Genomic DNA, 25,576 nt, shown 5'->3' on the forward strand with positions numbered 1-25,576 from the left:
AACTCTTCACAGAAAATTTCGGCGTCTTAACTATACTCTGTGACACCCCTAAACTTATAATCGGGTGATAACGCCGATGACCATTCATTTGACAGTAATGCCTCTACAGGTTTATTGGCCGTTGAGTTCCCAGTCATGGCTTAAAACAGAGACACAGTTCTAATGGTTAACATAACAAGTGTGTTTCCAGGCAACGTAGATAAAATGCTATTTTGAATGCCCGTACAGCAACAATTACAAGGCAATTAAGCCCACCTGTGACAAGGAGCCTGCGTGGTACGTGGTCGCCATCTTGGAACCAATAGCTGGAGCAATAACCAAATGTCTACTTATAAAGTATATCGGTGTATGTGTGAATCCCGAAAATATGAGTCCAAGATTTCACTGTTCAAGGTTAATATGAGTGAGTGAGTGATTGAGTGCGGTTTTGAGCCGCAATATTCCAGCAATATCATGGCGGGGGTTCCCTGGAATGGGCTTCACACATTGTACCCATGTGGGGGAATGGAACCCGGGTGTTCGGCGTGACGAGTGAACGCTTTAACAACTAGGCCACCCCACCGCCGCTAAAATGACCCAGATATAGACACGACAATCATGAACGTATCGTCAACACTTGTTACGTTGTTAGATCGATCAACAGTAGTGTCAAATCTAGGGGGGAATCATCGACAATACATCGAGTTATCAGTGGTTCGAAACAAGCGGAGTGACCATGGTGACTCAGTAGAGCAGGTGCGGTGGGGTGGCCTAGTGGTTAAAGCGTTGGCGCGTCACGCCGAAGACTCGAGTTCGATTCCCCACATGGGCACAATATGCGAAGCCCATTTCTTGTGTCTCCCGCAGTGATATTGCTGGTATATTGCTAAAAGCGGCGTAAAACCATATTCACTCACTCACTCATAAAAAAGCAACCTCGTTTTTGAAAGAACAATAAATACTGATTTGTGTTCATCTGATGCAAAGAATTTATTCAAGACATTCTCAGTTACAAATATTCATTAACCATTTGAAACACTGTAGAATTGACATTTGTACAACATCCTTGAAATAATTTATCAAACAACATATTTCCACAATCATACCAAGAAATACGAAAACACTCGATGAGGGCCATGCTGTCCTACTTACCAGCCCCCATCGAGGATTTCATAACATGTTGGTTATGTTGTGTACCATGAAATCTTTCTTTATTCTGAACTGTGTATGACGGTGGTATGAAGGTTCATGTTTTGCTGGGGCGGTAGGGTAGCCTAGTGGTTAAAGCGTTGGCTCGTCACGCCGAGGACCCGGGTTCGATTCCCCACATGGGCACAATGTGTTAAGCCCATTTCTGGTGTCCCCCGCCGTGATATTGCTGGAATATTGCTAAAAGCGGCGTAAAACTCAACTCAGTCAGTCAGTCATGTTTTGCTAAACATTTGTGGTATAATCATGTCATGCAACTTGTCCATATTTGCTTTATAAGCGTCTCCGAGTTCATCCAGACAGACCGGTCCAGATGAAACTCCAGACATCTGTACCACATAAGGTCAGTAGATTTCCATTAATACCTGTATTGAGATGCCGCAGCGCAAAGAGATACGAGAACCAGTTTTGATGGCGTGTTTTTGAAGACTATGGGTTTTCATCATACGGTCATTGAAAACAGAACAGGTAGAAGGCAAGACCTGCGGTATTCGTTCGTTTTGTTAAATATTAGTCGCAACAAATGTCAACTTCAAAATTGACCGTATCATGAAGCCTGAAGAGCTGGAGGACCCTTACCACTTAATTCAATCGACACACATAAAGCTGTAGGTTTCCATGACAACAATCTACGCATCACGAGTGTCCAATTTGTCAATAATTATACAGCATTTGTGTGGGAGCAGGTCGTCATTACTTTGTGGGTGGAATATACTCCTTGTGTAGATATTCCGACTGAATCTAAACCCGGAGCAATTAATTCCAGTTCAAAGACCACGTACAAACGTAGGATATGTGTTACTAGAAATACAGTAGAAACATCGGTAGTGATACTGTTGATGTTGTAATGGAAAAAACCCACCCGAGCCGTTGATTCCGGAAGTAGAATCAACAAGCCGGATGTGCTCCTGGGGTCGACTTCCGGAATCAACAGTTTGGAGTGATTTCCAAAACTTGAATCATATTGGGGTTACTACGTAATTTTTCTGTAATTTTGCATAATGACGTATGCCTTCAGTATGTTTGTTCATTTGTGCATTGAATTTATGACAGGGGCATGCATGCATACATGAGAAGCATGCATACATGTTGTCATGGTGACGTTCTTTATAAAGGACAATGATTGATGAAGGCCCTTTTTGGTCAGACAAGAAAGTAACTGTTAAAAAATTAACCTTCATTTTCACACTTACACGTGTAGGGCGTATGATGCGATGAGGGTACAGAAAAATAGTAGCAAAAATGGAATATATTTAGATACATCCATGTCTGTGGCCCAACACGAATATATACTTGGGTCAAAGACATGCTCATGTCCAAAATTTCGACAAAGAGCCTTTTTGACACATCTTAGCGTACATGTCCATTTGGGTCATTCAAGAAACATTCAAATGTTTAAACAACTGGCAATGTTCAGACCTATATTCATAATGCCACGTTCCTATTAACATGGATGATTCCACATAGGTATATCCATGTGTTTGTACACTGTCCAATTAATACGACATCACCCTCGACAGGTATCAGCCTGTGGGGCTAAATTACATATACATGTACAACTTATAACATGTAGAACGTTTAACCTAAGAATATACGGCTTCTTGAATGAATGAGCGATTGTAAATTTGACAAATATTGCGAATTGTAATTGTGTTCGAAGGTGATTATTTATGAACTATATTATTCGATATTGTGCGATCGGTTTGATGTCAAACTGGCACAACAATACCTATTCAATGCATAATCGTAGAAAGTATAGGCGTATCGTGGTATCGAGTCGACTATTTCATAAGCATGTGTTTATAACTCACTATCAAATGGTGATGGTAAACGAAAAGGGAAGCGCTTCCTGCCACGCCTGTGGCACCCAGCACAAACACATGCAAAGCCAATTCTGGTATCTCATATTTATCAGCTATTAATATATTTTTATGACATGCAAAATCATGATGTTCGTATTCACTAATACCCTTCAAAAGCATTTCATGTTTGTACTCAAATGATATGTGAAGCCCATTTTTGGTGTCCCCCGCCGTGATATAGCTGGAATATTGTTACAAGCGGCGTAAAACTGAACCCACTCACTCAAATGATAAAAATATCGTATAATTGTTTTTAATATCCCCCCTGTCGCCTATGTAACGTAAGAAATAAGTATTAATAAGACAACCTGAAAACATCGGAAATTAACTCGTTGACGTACCATTCCATGACCGCCTACTTCCTCTGTTTGAATGTCACCGATTCACCTTTCCTTCTTGTTACCGATGTAACCCTTTCTCTTTCTGGCATAGCTATTGATTCTATTGTCACAATATTGATCTATAATTGTTATTGTGAACCCAACTATAGTAATGTTAATCACTGCCGATAAAGGGAATGGGTTTGATGAAGACTGCAAATTGACGTCTAATCAATTAACTGGTTTCTCTAATACGATGGTATTTCCTAATTTGTGGGAGTGGAATAGCATTTCATGAAACACGTGGCTAGAAATGTATAACAAGGTTGGTTTCCTGTTACCTGACATGTTAATCAGGTTGTTCATGACTGTTTCTGACAAAACTTTACCATTACACAACTGGCCCCGATTTCTCGAAACAAACTTAAGTTTTAACTCAAATTTCAAACTGAGTTTGACAATTTGAAACTGCTGAATTTTTAACTCAACTGCATTTTTAAAATAAAAAAGCCCAAACAACTTAAGTAATCCATCCACCAAACTCAAATTGTCTAGTATGTTTGAGTTTAATATCAGTTTCAGTTCATTCTGCTAAATGCATTTTCTCTATTTGAGTAAAAACTCGAACTTAAGTCAAAACTCAGACTTAAGTTTGTTTCGAGAAATCGGGGCCTGGTCTTCAATAAACAAGCACTTACTTTTTAATTATGTGAATAGCTACTGGTAGGGCGGGACCGGCCATGCTATCCCTCGTGCAAACACCTCGTGTCATCACTTATTCCTTATTACTTTCATTACTAATGGAGACCTAGTTGTCGATTGGCGTCGATGTTTGAACTCCATTGTTTGAGCTAAACCAGAGCTGTGTCTAACGGTCATGCGTGGATACATTGTGTATATTTGCTTGGATGTTCCGTGACACGATTAGTTTTACGCCGCACTCAGTGAGTGGGTTTAGTTTTACGCCGCACTCAGCAATATTCCACCTATATGGCGGCGAGTATATAAACGAGTCTGGACAAAGCAATCCAGTGATCACCAGCATAAGCATCGATCTATGCAATTGGGATACGATGACATGTGTAAAACTAGCCAGCGAGCCTGACCACCCAATCCTGTTAGTTGCTTCTTAGGACAAGCAAGGGTTACTGAAGATCAATTCTAATCCGGATCTTCACGGGTTTGATTCTGTAAATAAGTGTGATAGTTCATATTTTATAGTATCCACTATTCCTAAAATTGATGCTTGGCGTTTTTCAAAGAGTAGACATAAATATACATTGGTAGTTTTTTCAAAAGCGATTTACATATATCCCCATTCCCTGTGTTTACCGCAGTCAGTAGCCAAAGTACGTTATGTGATTTAACAAACGTCGGTAGAGTAATCCAGTGGGTCAAGCGTTCAACTACGAAAGAGGACATTGCACCGTTTCTGCTTCGTGGAAAAGAATATATTGGCTAATAACATACATATAGGGGAATGATTTATGTCCAGTATCTAAACGATCTATTAGAACAAGTTTAGCTGACCAAGGGCTACCCTGACAAATGCATTGTCCTGTCCATGGCTTGAATATTGACCACTCGTTAAGCCATGTAATAAAAATATTTTAGTTATCATTATGGAATAATGTGTTATTAATGAAACCAATGGACATGAACACAACTATAAAGAAAAACTATATGTTTTGATGACATTTTATGTTGTTGATACAACTCCGAGTGTTCTGGCGTACATATAGACAGTAGATAGGCTAGATGCTACACACTCCGATATATTAAATTGTGCATATTGGTGTATCAAAAACTGACGCACCATTGTCGACATATTTGGTTGCATATAGAAATAATGCGAAAAATACATATTTTACATATACAATACCTATTGTGTACTTGAAGCCTTGTATTGGAATATATAGAATATATCACAGTAAAATGTGTTGCGACAAACATATCCTTTAGCATTGATCAGCATATATACATATATTGAATATTCCACAAATATATTTGTACAGTATGAAGCCATTGTTAGTTCAAGTGTAAAGGATGTTGTCGCAATTTTATATTCCGCTTTTCGGCAACGCTTTTGGTAAATGTCACATTCACAACCGTAGAACAAAGGTTATAGGTCAGATCCGGAATAGGTTATCAGTTATATCCTCCATTCTCTTGAAGAGTCCTGCTGCCTGCTATTCTCAATGCGCATGCGTATAGCTTCCTTGAGATGCTCGATCTGGCTTTTGATTGGCGCAGACTGACTTTCTTTCTTCTTCCGCTTTGTAATCTTCCGCATGTAGTCCCTCAAGCCAAGAGCAAGCTCCCTGGTAAGAAGAAGGTCATGTGTTCATAAATCTATCTGGTAATCCCATCTGTCGAGTGTGTAAATATTTACTTTCACATCGGTAACAAGTTCATTCTAGTGCAGACAAGCTGATATTGCATATTTTGTTCATTTCGTAGAGGAATTGCCGTAACATATTTATATGATTTGTATACAGAATGAATAGTGAGCGAGTGAGTGAGTGGGTGAGTTTTGCATCTTTTTAAACAGTATTTCGCCTACATCACGGTGTCGCAACTTAATGTGAGGAGCAAGCTTAAGGCAATGCTGGTACTTGACCATTACTACCTGACAACGGCAGAACACAGAGCAAAAAGGGATTCGAACACAAAACTTGCTTGGACAGCCAAGTGACCCTTTTATTCGTGTGTTTACTTTAAACGGTACCTTCCGGATGAATAGGGAATAGAACTTTTTCAGTGTATTTGATATTAATGCAGCAGCCTTTGAGATGTCCCCTATAAACGATACATACTCGTAGTCGACGAAGCCGTCGGTGTTCCTGTCCAGCTTCTCCATCATGATGTCCATGGAGCGGGAGCTGAGGGGGATGCCGTCGTTCTGGCAAAACAACGCATGATATTTGATCTATTGTGTAAACATGGTCTTTGTTGTGAAGAGGGGAAAATACAATAATATTTTTAAGATGATGAATCTTAACCATTAATTATCTGGTTTCTATTTTACCCAAAAGGAAAAACAGAAACAGCCAAAGCCATTCATAGTTAAATTACTTTTTTAAGTGAATGAAATTGGAGTGATGTGGTGGAATTCGGCGCCGATGGTATTTGAATCAATTTGAAATCTATATGGGTTAAAGGGTGATAACTCTCACCAGTAGTCCGTTTCTCAGTTCCTCTCTATCCAGTGTGTAGCTCTTGTCCTTATCAAGACTATGCAGCAAGTCTATGAGACGGAGGTTCTTTCTGCGCATGTAGTCGAAGAGGATGCTGGACGGATCATCAGTGTCAAGGACGACGGCTTTGCCATTGCGCTTGAAGTCCTCGTGACGCATGGCTACGCCATATTTGACCCGGAGTGGCCGCTTGGTCTGGACTTCATCCAGGAGATCGGTGAAGTCTTCTCCTACAGCAACCTCCTGAAACACGAGTGAGTGAGTGAGTGAGCGAGTGAGTGAGTGATTGAGTGATTGAGCGAGTGAGTGGGTGGACGCATGAGGATTTGCGCCGCTCTTAGCATTTTTCAGGAATTCCATGGAAGGGGGCATAAATAATGGGTAATGCACTCATTTGAAGCTTTCCGATGTTTGCGTGGAAGTGTATGTGGTATTATATGGGCCACTATAGCGGGCAAATTCTCGTCAATACTTCATGGCTAGTCCACACTGTGTTCATCAATACACCGGTCTGATGGTGTGATGGTGATGTGTGACTAAGTTTAATTAGCTATTGAAATGAGGCCGTGTATAACCCACGGACGTCCACTGAGCCCAGCGGGCGGTGAGGTAGCCTTGCGGTTAAAGGGTTTCCCGAAAACCCGGGTTCGAATCCCCACATGGAGACAATGTGTGGAGCCCAGTTCTGTGTTATGAAGTGTGCACACATACTGTTTTGATATTAGACTTACGGAAAGGTCAAGGTCAATGAGGGCTGTGGCGTCATCTTCAGATATTGCTTTGAGAATACTCATAGCGCCCTCTGTTGTCAACGGGTTGATTCCAATCTGGAGAAAATACAACCTTTCCATAAGTATCCTCATGACGGAATTACAAGTGTTAGCTGTAACAAACATTTAATATATATTGTGAAATATTTAAAAACAAGGAATCTGATCCCGTTATGGTAAGCCTGTTTAAAATTTTATAAACGACGTCCATTCGCAAACCAATCCCTGATCATTGCTATCCGAGCGAACGTCCCTTGAATAGTGAGACGTCAGTTCTTGACGCTCTCACGTGTCAAGATCGCTGGTCTTCATTCACCTACTCTCTTCCGCCAGCGTTACAACACAATACATCTTACATAAGACTCCTATCTAGTTCAGTATCCGTAGTCTAGACTGACAGTATCCGTAGTCTAGACAGTATCAGTAGTCTAGACAGTATTTGTAGTCTAAACAGTATACGTAGTCTAGACAGGATCCATAGTCTAGACAGTATCCAGACAGTATCCATAGTCTAGACAGTATCCGTAGTCTAGACTGACAGTATCCGTAATCTAGACAGTATCCGTATTCTAGATAGTATCTGTAGTCTAGACTGACAGTATCCGTAGTCTAGACAGTATCCATAGTCTTAAGACGTACCTTAAGAACTTCAAGAGAGCTGCACAGACCAGTAAGACGTACCTTAAGAACTTCAAGAGAGCTGCACAAACCAGTACGACGTACCTTAAGAACTTCAAGAGAGCTGCACAGACCAGTAAGACGTACCTTAAGAACTTCAAGAGAGCTGCACGTACCTTAAGAACTTGCACACCACCAGTAAGACGTACCTTAAGAACTTCAAGAGAGCTGCACACCACCCGACGTACCTTAAGAACAAGAGAGCTGCACACACCAAGAACTTAAGAACTTCAAGAGAGCTGCACAGACCAGTACGACGTACCTTAAGAACTTCAAGAGAGCTGCACACCTTAAGAACTTCAAGAGAGTGCACAGACGTAAGACCTTAAGAACTTCAAGAGAGCTGCACACACCAGTAAGACGTACCTTAAGAACTTCAAGAGAGCTGCACACACCAGTACGACGTACCTTAAGAACTTCAAGAGAGCTGCACACACCAGTACGACGTACCTTAAGAACTTCAAGAGAGCTGTACGACACACCAAGAGACGTACCTTAAGAACTTCAAGAGAAGCACACACCAGTGACGTACCTTAAGAACTTCAAGAGAGCTGCACACACCAGTAAGACGTACCTTAAGAACTTCAAGAGAGCTGCACACACCAGTACGACGTACCTTAAGAACTTCAAGAGAGCTGCACACACCAGTAAGACGTACCTTAAGAACTTCAAGAGAGAGCTGCACACACCAGTAAGACGTACCTTAAGAACTTCAAGAGAGCTGCACACACCAGTAAGACGTACCTTAAGAACTTCAAGAGAGCTGCACACACCAGTACGACGTACCTTAAGAACTTCAAGAGAGCTGCACACACCAGTACGACGTACCTTAAGAACTTCAAGAGAGCTGCACACACCAGTAAGACGTACCTTAAGAACTTCAAGAGAGCTGCACACACCAGTAAGACGTACCTTAAGAACTTCAAGAGAGCTGCACACACCAGTAAGACGTACCTTAAGAACTTCAAGAGAGCTGCACAGACCAGTAAGACGTACCTTAAGAACTTCAAGAGAGCTGCACACACCAGTAAGACGTACCTTAAGAACTTCAAGAGAGCTGCACAGACCAGTAAGACGTACCTTAAGAACTTCAAGAGAGCTGCACAGACCAGTAAGACGTACCTTAAGAACTTCAAGAGAGCTGCACAGAACCAGACCAGTAAGACGTACCAGTAAGACGTACCTTAAGAACTTCAAGAGAGCTGCACAGACCAGTACGACGTACCTTAAGAACTTCAAGAGAGCTGCACAGACCAGTAAGACGTACCTTAAGAACTTAAGAACTTCACACCAGAGACGCTGCTTAAGAACTTCAAGAGAGTACAGACCGTACCTTAAGAACTTCAAGAGAGCTGCACAGACCAGTAAGACGTACCTCAAGAACTTCAAGACCTTAAGCTGCACAGACAAGTAAGACGTACCTTAAGAACTTCAAGAGAGCAGACCAGTACGACAGACCAGTACGACGTACCTTAAGAACTTCAAGAGAGCTGCACAGACCAGTAAGACGTACCTTAAGAACTTCGAGAGAGCTGCACAGACAAGTACGACGTACCTTAAGAACTTCAAGAGAGCTGCGCGGCCTATGACACGTACATTGAGGACGTTGAGAGAGCTCCACCGACCAATGAAATGTACTTTAAGGGCTTCGAGAGTGCTGCATAGATCGATGATTAGTACTGACCCATGATACTTACCTTGAGTTCCTAATGAGAGCTGCACAGACCGGTGAGAAGTAATGACCTATATGACGTACCTTAACACACCAGTGAGAAGTAATGACCTATATGACGTACCTTAACACACCAGTGAGAAGTAATGACCTATATGACATACCTTAACACACCAGTGAGAAGTAATGACCTATATGACATACCTTAACACACCAGTGAGAAGTAATGACCTATATGACATACCTTAACACACCAGTGAGAAGTAATGACCTATATGACATACCTTAACACACCAGTGAGAGGTAATGACCTATATGACATACCTTAACACACCTGTGAGAAGTAATGACCTATATGACATACCTTAACACACCAGTGAGAAGTAATGACCTATATGACATACCTTAACACACCAGTGAGAAGTAATGACCTATATGACATACCTTAACACACCAGTGAGAAGTAATGACCTATATGACATACCTTAACACACCAGTGAGAAGTAATGACCTATATGACATACCTTAAGGACTTTGAGAGTGTTGTTCTTTAGCAGTCCGTTGAGCAGAAGGCGGAAGGCACAGATGTTGATCCTGTTGGCTTCGAGGTCCAGTTCCACCAGGGTCTTGTTCTTGACCAGAGCTTTAGACATCTCCTGACTTCCCTCCATTCCAAACCCATTCCAGGACAGAAAGAGCCGGGTTAGGCCTGTATTGGCCTGGAAGGGAACAGAGTGAGTGAGTGAGTATGGTTTTACGCCGCTTTTAGCAATATTCAAGCAAGATCACGGCGAGGGACACCAGAAATGGGTTTCACACATTGTACCCATGTGGGGAATAGAACCCGGATCTACGGCGTAACGAGCGAACGCTATAACCATTAGGCTACCCCACCGCCCAGAAGGGAACAGATTAGTTCAGGACGTTTACGTGTATGCATTAAAATATTGAGACCAAAATACATCTAAAGAAATTCAATTTGTCTGAAAATTGTACAGCGTTTGATTCATGGGAGATAGATGAGACACATTTCGGAATTGTAAAGTATATCTTTTAATAATCAATGATCGTTCAAAGTCTGATCTTGCTGAAGTAAGGTCCATTTTGAAAAAAAGAAGAAAACTTAGCCCATGTCAAATATGAACATGGATGCAAAAAATCGAAGAAAATCAACGTAAATATTTAGCTGTAAATATATAGATTGTCGCAGCAGAAAAGATTATCTAAAACGGCAGTATCGATTTATTTGTCTCTACGTTTAAAAAAATATTATGTAACAGAAAATAATGCAAAACCTGTAACCTAAATATATATAAAATAATAAGAAATGAAAATTGATATACGTACTTCTGATGAAAATATTTAAAAATCAATAAACAACAAACATCGATATTTGTGTTTCTTTGGCAAATATATATCAACGTTGATCTTTAAGACTTTCTGTTTACAGTTCCCTACTGCCACTGCAGGTGCTTTCACGTCGGTATCCTGCTGTCGGTATGAGGTCTACGATATGCTTGTCTTCTTATTGATTTCATACAACTGCACTGTGTAAGTGTGTATTCATATGCTGTCTTCATACAGTGCACATTTCGTTGGGACAGAGAAACTGCTTGACAACAGAATAACACATGCGAACATAACAACCTTCAAACATGATTGATTAACACTAAGGGACAATATCAAAACATTTGACATGATTTTACTTTGTACTGAAAATTTAAATAGTATTTTTATAATATGTCATTCTCAAAATATCCTGATGGCTATATCAACACCAAAAGTTCCTAATTCCTGTTCGTCAAATATTCTCGTAGTCCAGAACTGCTTTGGCTTTACAAACTATACGACTTGGAATCCTAACACGTGCAAAATATGTGATTACTATTATTTATCCCCGTCATACAACAGTTACTGAAAACGTATTTACCTACCTATGTCCATATAAACTATGAATCCCTTTATCGCATGACAATACATTAATTGAAAAGGAGATATTTGATACGGCCCCTAATCACCAAAAACATTTATTTTGTATTGAATCGTGACTGCTGAGTGTGCTATGACTGGCCAGGAATAGTGCAGATCTCGATTAACTAAAAAGTACGTGAATTAAAAACGGAAGCAATGGACTTTTTCAAACTATATGCACAATTAATACCAACAAATGCGTAATGATTTCTGTGTTCTCTGTTGTTTGACGATCTCGTACAATGTTTTGTCAAACAAACTTGTACCGAGGTATCGTGAAGTTTCACACGAACATAAATAATACCTGACTCAATAAGCCGTGGCAATATATAACAGGCCATTACGATGTCTTAAAGTTTTATCGGGAGATCGATACTGCAGACAATGCGAGATTATGTCGATAATACAAAATGGGTTGTTCAAGTTTTCTTCTCGCGCAGGTTATGAAAAGAGCTTACTTTAAATCGCTATACGCTCTGGAAAGCTTTTTGTGAGTCATCCTCATGCGAGATGTGTTTATCAGACATAAAGTTGTTTTATAAAGGTTGTTATTGCATAACAAAGTCGAGATGAAGATGTCTATGCATAGTCGTTATTTGAGACGATGCGCATGCGTACGTATAACCGGAAGTGGTATACATTCGTGTCCAATGTTTAGCTCCTACTTGTTGGTGATTGAACCAACGCAAACCACAGCGAACCAAAGTGAACCTACGCGAACCTGAGCGAACCGAAAGTGGATCCAGAAAGGACTACTAACCTGTAGTCCCTGACATATTGCCACCGCTCCTTTCAAACGGAGATGGTTCCAGCTAAGGTCCAGACTCTTCAAAGAACCATTCACAGCTGAAAGAAGACCATTGAGAGATGATTCCACATCACCTGCAAGTTCCGATACACGCACACGCTTTCTGCTAGCTTTGCTACACAAATGGGCGGTTGGGTAGCCTAGTGGTTAAAGCGTTCGCTCGCCACGCCGAAGACCCGGGTTCGATTCCCACATGGGTACAATGTGTGAAGCCCACCTTGGTGTCCCACGCCGTGATCTTGCTAGAATATTGCTAAAAGCGGCGTAAAACCATACTCACTCACTCACTCACTACTACACTAAAACGTTAAGAATTCCCGATCATTTCATATTTCCTGTTTAACATGAAGAAGACGAAGTGTTTTGTTACAGCCCACATACAGAATAAACCAAACACAGAGTAACTGACACAATGGATGTTACATGCAGTATTTCATAAAATGGATATACAATATTTTCGGGGGCCTAAAATAAATAAACTTTAAACTAATTAACATGCTGATGGTGATGATGATGATTTGAAAATACAACGTGCTCCTTCCGACATAATGCGTATTTCGCCCACGGATGTTAGTTATAATATGTCATACCAAGACATATAACTGTTTTAGCAAAGTTAATTGGGATGGGTTGTTGAAGGCCAGTTTGTAACCTGGGTTAAACAGCTGTGATACAAACACAATACTGCCCTCAGACAATTGGTGTCGTCAGTGGTACCATGGTACTGCCTGGTTGTTTCAATGAGTAAGTGAGTGCGTGAGTGATTTTACGTTTACGTCGCTTTTAGCAAAGTTTCAGTTTCCAGCCCCTACAACCAATAGTGTCCCCAGTGACAACTTGTAAATCGACCCACTCCGTCTTCAGGACGAGTCGTCACCCATAATTCAGTTATATGATTTCGGTAAATAATAACAGTTATGGCGCTGCACCTTGGATACACCAAATACCTGAATTTTTATTACCTTTGAACACTTTGAACAGCGGAACATTACGCAAACAATTATAAGGAGGCCATATATTTTCATGACAACATACAAACACGTTGTCGATGATACAAGCAGCACTTAAGATTGAAAGAGAGTCGTATATTTAAATGTCCTGCCCTATTCATTTCAAAGTTATATAACTGTCACCTGTGAGTGTCCCCCTCAAATATTTTATTAATAGACAAGCAGGTGCCTCTAGGGTTGAAGTACATTTACCGCCTTGGTTCCTGGGGTAAGGATGACACATTTCCATAAATGTTATTGTGAACTTTGGTACATGTACTTAAACTGTGTCTTGAAGTAATGAAGGGTTAAAATTCAACATCACCGGTCGATAAGCAAATACAGAGCGTTATATGATTCCACTTGAGAATTTGAGAAAATATTGAATATGCCAGTTTCTATATTGTTCCACCGTCAATGTCTCAGACGAAGCTGGAATTCCCCCACTCACTCACTCACTCACTCTCACCCTCACTCACTCACTCATGGAATCTGATTTAGCTTGTAATCTAGACTGATATAATAGACAATAAAGTAATCCAGGTTATTATCTGGCTTTGGCCTCTTACATTTACTCGTCTACTCGTCCACACACGTCCACTACAGACATTTACAAAGGCAAACGCAGAGGTAAAAAATCTTAAGATTAATATGAGAAAATTCTAAGATTGCATAGGAAAAATCGTATGATTAATAGAGAGTATTTCAAGACTAAACAGGAAAAAGTTTAATTGTTTTTATCCCCAGATTGAATGTAACAAGGCCTTCCAATTACGCCCATATTTGCGAACTCCTATAAATACAGGCATATCTTGGCACTGTGTTTTATACAAGGTCTCATTAAGACCCAATCATGCGCATGGTGGGACTTGTTCATGTATTTAAGGGCGCCCCATATGATCTGTCTCCACATAAATCATGTCATATCATCCACACAAGAAATAGATTAAACTTTAATTGGCTTTGGCCCAATCCAAATGTCATAATTAGCGATATTCTGCTTTGATTTTGCAACATTCACACAAAAACAAAGCTCATTAACTACGGAGAATGTTTTCAGACATTCCAATAATGAGATATCCGGTTCTTCAATTTTACAAATTTGTTCTTCTTTAAGTAACTTTATTAAGAAATTTCATGGCGATATTAAATGGAATCTCTAACATGTGTCAACATAAATGGAAGCGACAAACATAATTAATCGTAAGGAAATATAATCATACTGAATTAAAAGTTAGGACAATATCACATTTAAACTAAAAAATACACAATGAAACATTAAATGAATTTGAGATTTTAGAATCAAATATTTTCACTGAAGCAACCGTTTTAATGATCGTAGAAGTGTCCTCAGTCACAGTAAGATTAATCAGTGATTTTACTAAAATGTTTATGAATAATTAACATGATATGTGAAATAGAATCACGATTCATTGATCATAATTAGGATTTCAATACACACCACCTAATTTGCCCCGTTTTGCCCCCAGATAGTTGATTAATAGCGACTAATTTAAGGAAAGTGTATTTGCGAACAGAATTTTATACGAGAGTGCTTCTTTACTGATGGACCATGCTAACTGTGAAATTGAATAACCTCTATAAAATAAAGTCATGGGTCTCTGAATAAAGCTATTAATTTCTAACCTTTGGGCTTCTCGGTACATCACGGGTTTTCACACGATCAATGTAAAACGACATTATGGGGAGCACGTGTGATATTTTCTTGACAAACATCCAAAACGATTATTTCTATTCTGGCTTTGATTGTATGCTTGTTACCAAAGGTTCGACCCCGTGTCAGTATACAGGGATCGTTTTCACCTGTCTACGGAGTCGTGGATCTTTACAAAGCAAAGGGATGTCGCGTTTGGACTTCCGGTAATTTTAATTGTAAGTGACAGCCCTCGGGCTGCTGTTAATACATTGTTGAACGGGATATAGTTGTATCAAACTATAATGATGCATTAACTAATGATGCATTAAATACAGTTGTACTAACGTTCTAATGACGTCGTGTTGTCATCAGCGCGTCATTATCTAATAAAGGTCCGAGGGCATCATTAAAAGTGTCATTAAAAGAAAATGGCTACCAACATATTGTTTGAAAGCTTAAGTCGCAAAATGAAAGACCGTGCGCTCAAGACAACCTCAAACTACGCTTTTTGAATCCAAAAGCTACGAAAATGTCCATGCAAGCTTCGTCACGATATGGCTGAGATATTGCCGATGTGACGTTAAATATTAACTCACTCACTCACTCCATGCAAGCTGTCGTATTGGGAAGGCAAATATCCGCTATATCTATATTTGACTGACTGACTGACTGAGTTTAGTTTTACGCCGCTTTTATCAATATTCCAGCAATATCACGGCGGGGGACACCAGAAATGGGCTTAACACATTGTGCCCATGTGGGGAATCGAACCCGGATCTTCGGCGTGACGAGCTAACGCTTTAACCACTAGGCTACCCCACCGCCCCTATATTTGAAACTGCACTGTGACTAGTCATTGTGGGACTAATTTAGTACTATGTGCCCAGTTCATTTGGAACTGACTGGGTTTGCACATGAGAAAAATCATTCTAACATCTGGAAACTGAGAATACAAATGCTGAACAAAACAAAACAAACAATTTTGATAAAATGATTAAACCGAAACATATCAAAACTAGTCACCGGTATTTGACAGACCTAATCAATTTAAAACCTGTCATTCATCTTCCATGATGATGTCATGCATTTCCAATGTGACGTCATTTCCTTTAAAAGTGTTCCTCTTCAGTCAGAGAAGTCGATAAATATGGTATTTACAACGACGTGACACTGAATTAGACGGTACATGTTTGAGTCGATTACTGGCACAGAACGTTTCAGATATGAAACACTCAATACCTCTGCACCTGAATAATTAATATCTAAGGCCTAATTCCAGGTATAGGTATGGTGTACTTACCGATGGCTTTGCCAATGAAAATTCCTCCATTTTCCCGGAAACAGTTGTGGCTGAGGTTAAGTTCCCGAAGTGTCTTGGATTTCTGAAGCAGAAGGGATTCAATGAATGGAATTCGAGTATGTATTGTAAAATTTAAAATTTAAACCCGAATACTGCGAAACCCCGTTAACCCGGATACGCACACAATGTTCCTAACACAAATTGTTCCAGTCAGACCTTAGCATTAAAACCTAACAGCAGCGTATTTGTGATGTAGAAAGAACGTTGCAACGAAGAATGGAAATCTCCATAATTACCCACGGCAGTTTCCATTACTGGCCATGGACAACAGAAACGGCAACTCTCACGTTAACATATTATGAACTCTATTTGATATTGGAGTCCATAAGTGAGTGAGTTGGATTTTATGCTATGTTTTGTAATATTCCAGTCATGTCTCGGCGGGGGACACCATACCCATGTGAAAAATCGAACCCTGGCCTAAGGCGTGACATGTGAACGCTTTAACCACTAGACTAGCCCATCGACCTTATAGAGTATGGGGCATAGTGAAATATTACAGTACTTTGTTTGACATGGCCGCGATATTTCACGTTCTGTTTAATCACAGAACTTCATTCTAAGCATTTGAGAGCTTAGTAAACGTACGCCATGTGTACTGAGTCAAATGGGTTTATGTTCTGATGAAATCAATGCGACAAGCCCCTTTCCAGATTTACCTGAAATATCTGCTGAAAGTAGAGTCCATTATAAATGTCACCTTTATAATGAGCATGTGGTTATGAATCACTATGAAACAAATAGAGACTATACCATGTGATAACTAAGGTTAGGCCCATCTGAGGCATTCGTCATGCAGTGGCAAGTAAATTGTTCACCTAAAACGACGCGGAAACATATGATAAAATTCAAAACAGGGACTGCATCTTTTTTGACACAGATGAACACATTTGGAAATGTCCTAGACACGTGTCCTATAAAACTGTTCATAAACTTATCCGAGGCCTTGAATGCTGTAACCGTGATCACATATATCTTTGGAGAAAGAGTGTCTCTTTTGAAATTGTAAATAATGACATGAAACCAAAGAATCTTATAATACTTTATTGTAATCGATATAATAATACTCTCGTTCACTCGTGATTCAGGACAACTCTTCCAAACTGATCGCATCTGCGTGGAAATTTATCATTCTAAAACTCCATGCTGAATGATACTAATGCCATATCTCACTACAATAAGCATTATTGACCAATCTGCATGTTAGAATACACTATGGTCCAAATACAGTTGCACGTCTGGTCACTATGCATGGCCAGAAGTGACAAGAATGTAATAACGGACTTAATAATACCCTTAGACAAATCTGAAACACTATCGAGTTTATTGTGGTGCTGGTTCACCCTCTGGAAGAGTGACGTTAGGACAGGGATCAGCTAACCTTATCAAATATTGTAATGTTTGCAGACAGTGTACAAGATGGTGTGCCGGACTCAGGGGAGGTCAGCAATACCTGACCGTCCCTGTATATCATCTATGACAATTTAGCCTTCATCCGGTAGGTCTGGAGTTCAGATGGGCTAGAGTCACGCACACATGTCATCAGGCAATGTCCGGTCTGTCGAGCCAAGCATGATCAACTGGTTTGATCGCTTCAGGGCTGTAAAGACATTGATACTTCTCGTGTGGCATTTCTATGGTTGAACATACAATGTTCAATACTAAACACCGCGTGACAGTACTGGCCGTGAACGTTAGATTGTTTCTGAAATGAAGGACTGGCCCAGTACGATCACTCAGCAGCGTTATGATAAGAAATGCTTTTCCTTTAAGACATGGGTGTCTCTTGGGACCAGGCGTGAAGTTCATGCAACTGAGCTGGATATTGGCAGTGGTGTAGGTGTTGGAATGCCTGGTCCTGTGGGAGCGACTAGCGTTTGTCGTGATTCCCCGGAGTCACGGTTCCTGATAGTTAACAATGACTACAAACAGACGCCGACAACGACGGGGGAATGGTAACGTGTTAAGGAACATTGTTCGAGGATAGAAGTTCAGCTTGGGTAATTGATTACATTTAGTGGTAGATTTGTGGTTGACTTGTCACATGGAAATGCCAACATGACTGTATCTTTATCAAACACGGACTGCCTGTTATGAGTGAGTGAGTGAGTTTGGTTAACAGAATTAATACCTCTGCAGAAGATGTAACATCAGGAGGCCGACATAGTCCATATTGACTTCGGCGGTAAAACATGTCACGTGATGTACAATACAACATGTTTCTTTTCACCATTTCAATTCGTATTTTCGAAGAAGTAATAACTTGAATTATGTCATCTTGGTACAGAAGTAAACTGAAGCACTCATACATGCATTTATTTACAATATTGACAATCACAAAACTGTTACATTATAAACCTTCCACGAACAAATCTTTTGAGTGTGTAAGGATATTGTGTTGCGGTGTGTCTAACTACAAGTGTTCAAAAGGATTCGTCTTATGTCTGACTAAATTAACTTCTTGACCCGAGGCTAGGTTTGCCAAGGACCCATAAACAGACGTTCTTCATCTTGTAACCTATCTCCTTAGAGTCATGTCAGTGTGGTTTCTTGTTACAACGTCAACTACAGGGTAATTACACTGGACTCTAGAGGATGGATTGGAAGTATTAAGTACCAAAGGAACATAGTGCCACTACCGCCTCTTTCTGGTTCCTTAAGTATCGCTGACCCTTATTGATTGTGAATGGTCTTCAAGGAGAACACGATGTGCGTGACTTCAGCTTAACAATTACAGGGGCTGAACTGGTGATTCTGTTGTCGTGACGCTTTGATATAGTGTTTCAATTCCATGCTGTTTAACAATCAAGTTTGAGTGAGTGAGTGAGTGAGCTGGGTTTAATGCTGATTTGTATTTCAGTTATTTCACGGCGGCCTCACTTGACGTGCGATGTAAGTCTAAAGTCATTTCAGACGATGACCACTTCATGTATGTATGTATGTATGTATGTATGTATGTATGTATGTATGTATGTATGTATGTATGTATGTATGTATGTATGTATGTATGTATGTATGTATGTATGTATGTATGTATGTATGTATGTATGCATGCATGCATGCAGGCAGTACGAACGTACTTACGTATGTATGTATATAACTTTCAAATACCCATTGACGTCGACGAGCTACATGATATAAAGCTAGAGGACATTTCTAAGGACGTTGTCGGCCTTAATTCCAGAACTCATTTCTTCTCATGATGGTCTTAACCCCAGAGCATGTCGCTTCGTTTACATGCAGGGAACCAATCATGTGATAATCAAGGGAATGTCATACTACATCATGTTCCTACTGGCTCTAACTTGTACTGGCCATAGGGTAGCACTGTGGTTAAAGCGTTCGCTCGTCATGCCGAGGCTTGAGTTCGATTCCCCAGTTGGGTACAATGTGTGATTCAGATACAGTACATCAATATATCCACATACAGTGGAATTGTTTGAACATACAGTGAATTACGTTCATAACGGACAATTGCTGTATATTTTAGTGTAAATACATTTAACGGACAGTTGTTATAACGAACTAAAATGAGTGGTCCCTTTTAGGTCGTTATAATCATAGTTTACTTTACGTTATGACAAAATTGCATCGTTCACGATAACATACATCACAGGAAAGAATGGACAGGAGAAAGAACGGTAAAGTATTAAAAGGGGCTATTGTCAGAAAAATTTAATGTCAATTCTTGGACATTTACGATAGATTCTTTGAAAAAGGACAAAATGCGTTTAGCACGGAGATGGACATATTGCTGTATTAAACCAGTCGTTGATGACAAAAACATTACCATCAATATTGGACAAGGTTGTGATTGTAACATCTGCCCCAGTTTTATTACCTCAGCTGCACATTAATTATTAAATGTGTTGTGTCCGTGTGTAACGTCAGTTACTGACATCGTGGGCGTCATCACGCTATTTGGATAGTAATTTGTACATTGTTTAAGGTACGTCACATACAGTAATTTACCAGCGATATGACGGTGGTCTGTAAAATATTACTATAAGGACCGGGACCAGTTACTGACATCGTGGGCATCGATCTAGGCTATTTGGATACGAAGACACGGATGAACCATCAACCAGAGAGCCTGACCACCCGGTCCCGTTAGTTGCCTCTTACGGCAAGTGTGGGCTGCTTAAGTCCTGGGTTCCTGGGTATTGAATTCCAGATATAACTCAAAATGGGATGATCGTGTCAGTTTTTGTGTTTGTTTTGTTTGTTTATTTTTTAACGCCGCACTCAGCAATATTCCAGCTGTATGGTGGCTGTCTGTAAATAATAAGTCTGGACCAGACAATCCAGTGATCAGCAATATGAGTATCGATGAATTGGCATACGATGACATGTGTCAAACAAGTCAGCTAGCCTGACCACCTAATCCCGTTAGTCGCCTCTTACAAGCATGGGTTACTGAAGACTAACACAGATCTTCATGGGTTCGTGTCAGTGCATATGGTTGGCATAACATTAATCATTATTTTAATCTAGAGATCAAATTCTATTTTGTTAAATTATTCCATAACATGCGCCTAACAACAGTTGCCATGTACTTCAATCAATAGGAAAACAACTTCTATGATCAGTGGTATACATTATAAAATATTTCTGAAAAGGACTGAAATACCATAATTACGACAAAAGGTTCCATAATAACTCTGACCGTTTGATATCGTGAGAACGGAAACCACTGATATCAATTTATACAACATAATGCGCTTCTCAGGTGTTTTCAGGTATTTCAATTAACAGGAAGACTAGTTCCATGGCCAGTAGTATAAACTGTAACATATCTAAACCGAGGACTGAAATACTATTATCACTACAACACATTCTGTAATTACTGACACTGTGTCATACAGGGAGATAGGAAATCGCTGATATCATATTCAAAATGGGCGACGTATCATTTAAAGGAAGACGGATATTATCATATTTAGCTGAACAGGACAAATAATTACCTTTGTTACATTCTGTAACTACCAACATATTATATTTCCAATACGTATGTTTTGCCCGGCATGGGGATCACACAAGAAGGCAACCAGAGAGGCGGTCACGTATTTCCTGGCAAAGTCAATTCTAACGGTCTGTGGGAGCGAGGGAACCAAACAGCGTCAGGACAATTATCTTCCTGAGATTCTTCACACAATAATTGCACAAGTCTTGATTTACTGTGTGACATTTTGCAAGTCGTGTTGACATACACCGTGGCAGTTAGACTCTCTAGATCGATAGGTGTCGGACTGAGAGAAAACTCGTGTCAAATCGGTAAACCTCCTGCGTAACGCTGACAACGTCGAGAGACGTTACAGGCACACCGGGATTGTTGTTTTGAAACAACGTTGACGTCATAGGTTACAAGGGTCGGTTAAAACAAGGTGGTGTACACTATCGGTTAAAAGAAAGTGGTATTTAATCCATAAACTGTAAGTAGTACGTACTTCATGTCGTTTATGGCGACGTCGGATTCGATAAGGTTGAATATAGACATAATACGAGAATCATAGTTGGGTGTTGGAGCTACGTTCTTAGTGTCCCGCGACTGATACAGCATGATAAAGTTTCGATAATGTTGGTTTGTTTTTTTTTCAAATTCGACATTTAAGTGTTAACTTTCTGTCCCAGACGTTATATACCACGCATGCAAATATTCGCGGGTCGTTGGATATAGGAAGTGATATGAAGTTTACTATTACGGCGGTGTGAGTGGCCAACTGTAGCGGCAACATCCAAAGAACGACACTGTTTGACCTAATGAGGATTCCTACCCTTGCCGGGGCTGTGGGGTAGCCTAATGGTTAAAGCGTTGGCTCGTCACGCCGAAGACCCGGGTTCGAATCCCCACATGGGTACAATGTGTGAAGCCCATTTCTGGTGTCCCCCGCCGTGATGTTGCTGGAATATTGCTAAAAGCGGCGTAAAACCAAACTCAGTCAGTCAGTCAGTCCTACCCTTGCCGCGTTGCCGTGGGCCTTATTACCACGAGCTCAAGAAATACTAAACTAAAGAGTTATTTCATAATGTAATGTAAACAGTGCCCATCTTTTGGTTTGGTCTGCATAACAAACGAAATTGTTACATAATTCATACTGGTAATAAATACAATACTACACATAAAACTTTGAAGCTCCGCTCCGTTAGATGCCATAGAAAGTCGTTTCGTTTCGTTAAAATGGTATCCCGCGGAATGAGGGCGGTATTATTTCATTACTTGAGTGATATGGCAGTTATGTTATTGGCTCTGGGGTTCATTCCATGAAGCCATCACAGGGCTAGGACTGTCGTAAGTTTGTGTTAAAGTATGGGAGTTACGATCACATTAGCGCTGCTGTGGCTGGAGGAAGAGGACGGTTACTTGGTGAACCTAAACCCGAGTACAGCGTTGATCATATCGCAGATTCGAACATGCGAATCGTGATAAATACATTTGCCGTTACCTCAGTCCACCCTGCCATGAGTGATCCATCGTATAGCCAATCAGCAATAACTAAATTAATAACAGATTGATTTTGAAAACGCTCCGCAATGACGTACATTGTCACCATGGCAACGGTCAGGCCTGGTTAGCTCTACGGAAACGGGGCGGGAGAAATTCGCCGTTGAGAGTTGCGCCCCTTAGAATTTTAGAACTATGATCGCAGATTCGTATCCTATATTCACCGGATTGTGGTTTCAGTTATCATCACCAGATAAGGGGAAGACTAACATCACTCGGATATTTTTTCTCACGTCAGGCTAACATGCTCTGATGTAGCCACTATGTCGCTGAAATGAGCTTTTTTTGCCTAAGTGTCAGATAAGTGGCAAGTACGGGAGATATTGTCGTGCACAGACAAAAAACGTACCTTCATCACCAAGCATAAAACGGCATCTTTTTCAAACTCCTAGTTTTCATAATTTTTTCACCTCACGTTTTACAAGATCAAACGTGGAGAAATTACAACAATACAAAATGAAAATGAGATTGTAAGGAGTAATTTTATTTTATTTTTTTCCTTTTGTGATGTTCGCGCCAAGGGTAAGCAAGCCTATGTTATTACACAGTTAAGCCATAAACAGTGAAAATATCATTAGTTCCCATGGTTACGAAAGAGGTTCCCTTTCATGTCCCACAACGCTGTAACCAAGGAGAAGTGATATGATAAACATCTCGTAACGGGATCATTAACGGTTAATGCTAAGTATCAAAGCAAATTAGAAACCCAATATACCCACAGGCTGTATCGGCCGTTATGGTGTTGTATTCCTGGATTGGAAATTTGAACATACTATAGATAACCGAAGAAGAACTCGACTACTTTCATCTCCACGTATAACGTCAAGTTATTACAGATATCCTATTCAAAGCTGCGCTGAACTAATGTCACTTACTTCCCACGTTCAACAAAGACTTCTCTCCACATGGCAAGATACAAATATATTGGATCGCTGTTGTCGAATTGGGCTGTAACACTAAGTTCATATATATTACCTAAGTAGAGAATTGCATTCAGTTTCGATTTGAACCGTTTTTCGCTATTGTCTACCATGTGAGACTCGTCCACCATTTTGCAGCAGATTTTATTTCCATTCTATTACGAGAAAAATATATTTTTATCAAAATATAATGAATGTATGATTCTATTTATAAGTATAGAAGAGGATTTTATACTCCACATAACTGAGGACACAGCTGGATGAGGGAGAAAAATGACCGAGGGACCAAACGCTGGCTTGTCTTGGGCTGACCTTGACCTCTAGCGTTGTGCTGACAGACTTAGGATCAGAAATGGCGCGATTTCTACACAAGGAGGAGATACTTTTGATTATATATTTGCAACAATGTTTCTTTCTTATAAATCAACACTTTTAATATGATATACCAATGAATATCTTGGTTAGAGCATGTGATTAACGTGATCGGGCGGTCAGGCTAAGTCGGGGGAAAGCTGAGATTCGAACCAACCAGCGTAGTTTTCTGACACGCGTAAGCGACACAAATCAACACAATGAAACGATTCGACTTTAAGCTACACAATACGACACAAAGAAATGCGTCGACTGATGCTTTGTAGACATTAACTATGCAAGGTCACATCAATGTAAGTAATTCCTTAAGGCCGAGCTAAGTAATTCCTTAGGCCGAGCTATTGATGGAGTCCATGCAGAATTACGTTTAGAGTGACCATTATCTGACCATTAACAATAATACTGCTCATTAATCTGAAGGATGAAGGTCTGCAAAGATCTATACTTATTTTGTGTATTTTGTCAAGAAAAGAAAGGAGGCAAAGCGGAGCAATTATATATTCTCCGTCCGCAGGAGCCCAAAGGCAATAGAATTACACGAGGCGGGGCGGACAGGGGTTAATACTATTAATATATTACGGCCTAACCAATGTATGACACAAGGGCATGCATAACACAGCTTTTTACAACAGCCATGTTTCCTCAAATCGGTGATTTTAAAATTCTCTAATTATTAGTTCAGACAAAATATTATGGACGTCGACTTCTTGTGTATTCTATACGCAACGTTTCTGGGCTTTTCCTTGCCCCTTCGTTGTGTATAGAATAAACAAGAAGTTGACATCCATAATATTTTGCCTTACTTGAATAACAACTTCTATATGCCTTTCAAGAACCTAATTATTAATTCGTTTCACATATTGACCTAAGCGTACCATTTTAGAACCAACCAAGGGTAAGTAACTCTAAGCACATTCATGCATGATTTGCAGGACGTTTTCCATACTTACAAACAATCTCTAATGTAGATACACAAAACCCATTGCGGTCACATCGATTTCCGGAAATGGGGAGAAACAAAACACGTTTTCTGCCTTATTGTCAATCATTATCATAACTGATGTGCGAAGAAGCATAATATTTCTTTGATCTCGTATCTTGTGCAGCCATGTGTAATATAGATAATTGAGTTAGCTATGTATAGACAATCAGCGTTTGATCAATGGGGTATGTGGGGGAAACATCCTGTCTCACCTGAACCATCTCACTGATGAAGTACGCATCATTCTCTTGGAAATCGTTACCTGTAAAGACAAGATACTATTTGTTACAACCTGTAGGCATTTGTACTTCATTACAAAAGTTGATGA

At 40.1% G+C, this 25,576-nt stretch overlaps 1 protein-coding gene across 3 annotated transcripts in view; it reads right to left on the reverse strand.

Moving 5' to 3' along the window:
* Nucleotides 1-4,967: 4,967 nt before the first annotated feature.
* The window catches only part of LOC124275013 (leucine-rich repeat-containing protein 74A-like), a 59,983-nt gene continuing 39,374 nt past the window's right edge, over nucleotides 4,968-25,576 (reverse strand). For all 3 annotated transcript variants that reach the window (XM_046710572.1, XM_046710507.1, XM_046710641.1), the window contains 8 exons: nucleotides 25,461-25,510; nucleotides 16,413-16,494; nucleotides 12,419-12,504; nucleotides 10,212-10,406; nucleotides 7,299-7,394; nucleotides 6,547-6,810; nucleotides 6,187-6,272; nucleotides 4,968-5,691 (listed from right to left, as the gene is read on the reverse strand). In XM_046710572.1, coding sequence (XP_046566528.1) covers nucleotides 5,523-5,691; nucleotides 6,187-6,272; nucleotides 6,547-6,810; nucleotides 7,299-7,394; nucleotides 10,212-10,406; nucleotides 12,419-12,504; nucleotides 16,413-16,494; nucleotides 25,461-25,510 — 1,028 coding nt within the window. In that variant the 3' untranslated portion in view covers nucleotides 4,968-5,522. The remainder of the gene's footprint in view (nucleotides 5,692-6,186; nucleotides 6,273-6,546; nucleotides 6,811-7,298; nucleotides 7,395-10,211; nucleotides 10,407-12,418; nucleotides 12,505-16,412; nucleotides 16,495-25,460; nucleotides 25,511-25,576) is intronic.

Source organism: Haliotis rubra, unplaced genomic scaffold (assembly GCF_003918875.1).
Source record: "Haliotis rubra isolate DU_JTF1 unplaced genomic scaffold, ASM391887v1 Scf1, whole genome shotgun sequence".
Classification (NCBI taxonomy): Eukaryota; Metazoa; Mollusca; class Gastropoda; order Lepetellida; family Haliotidae; genus Haliotis; species Haliotis rubra.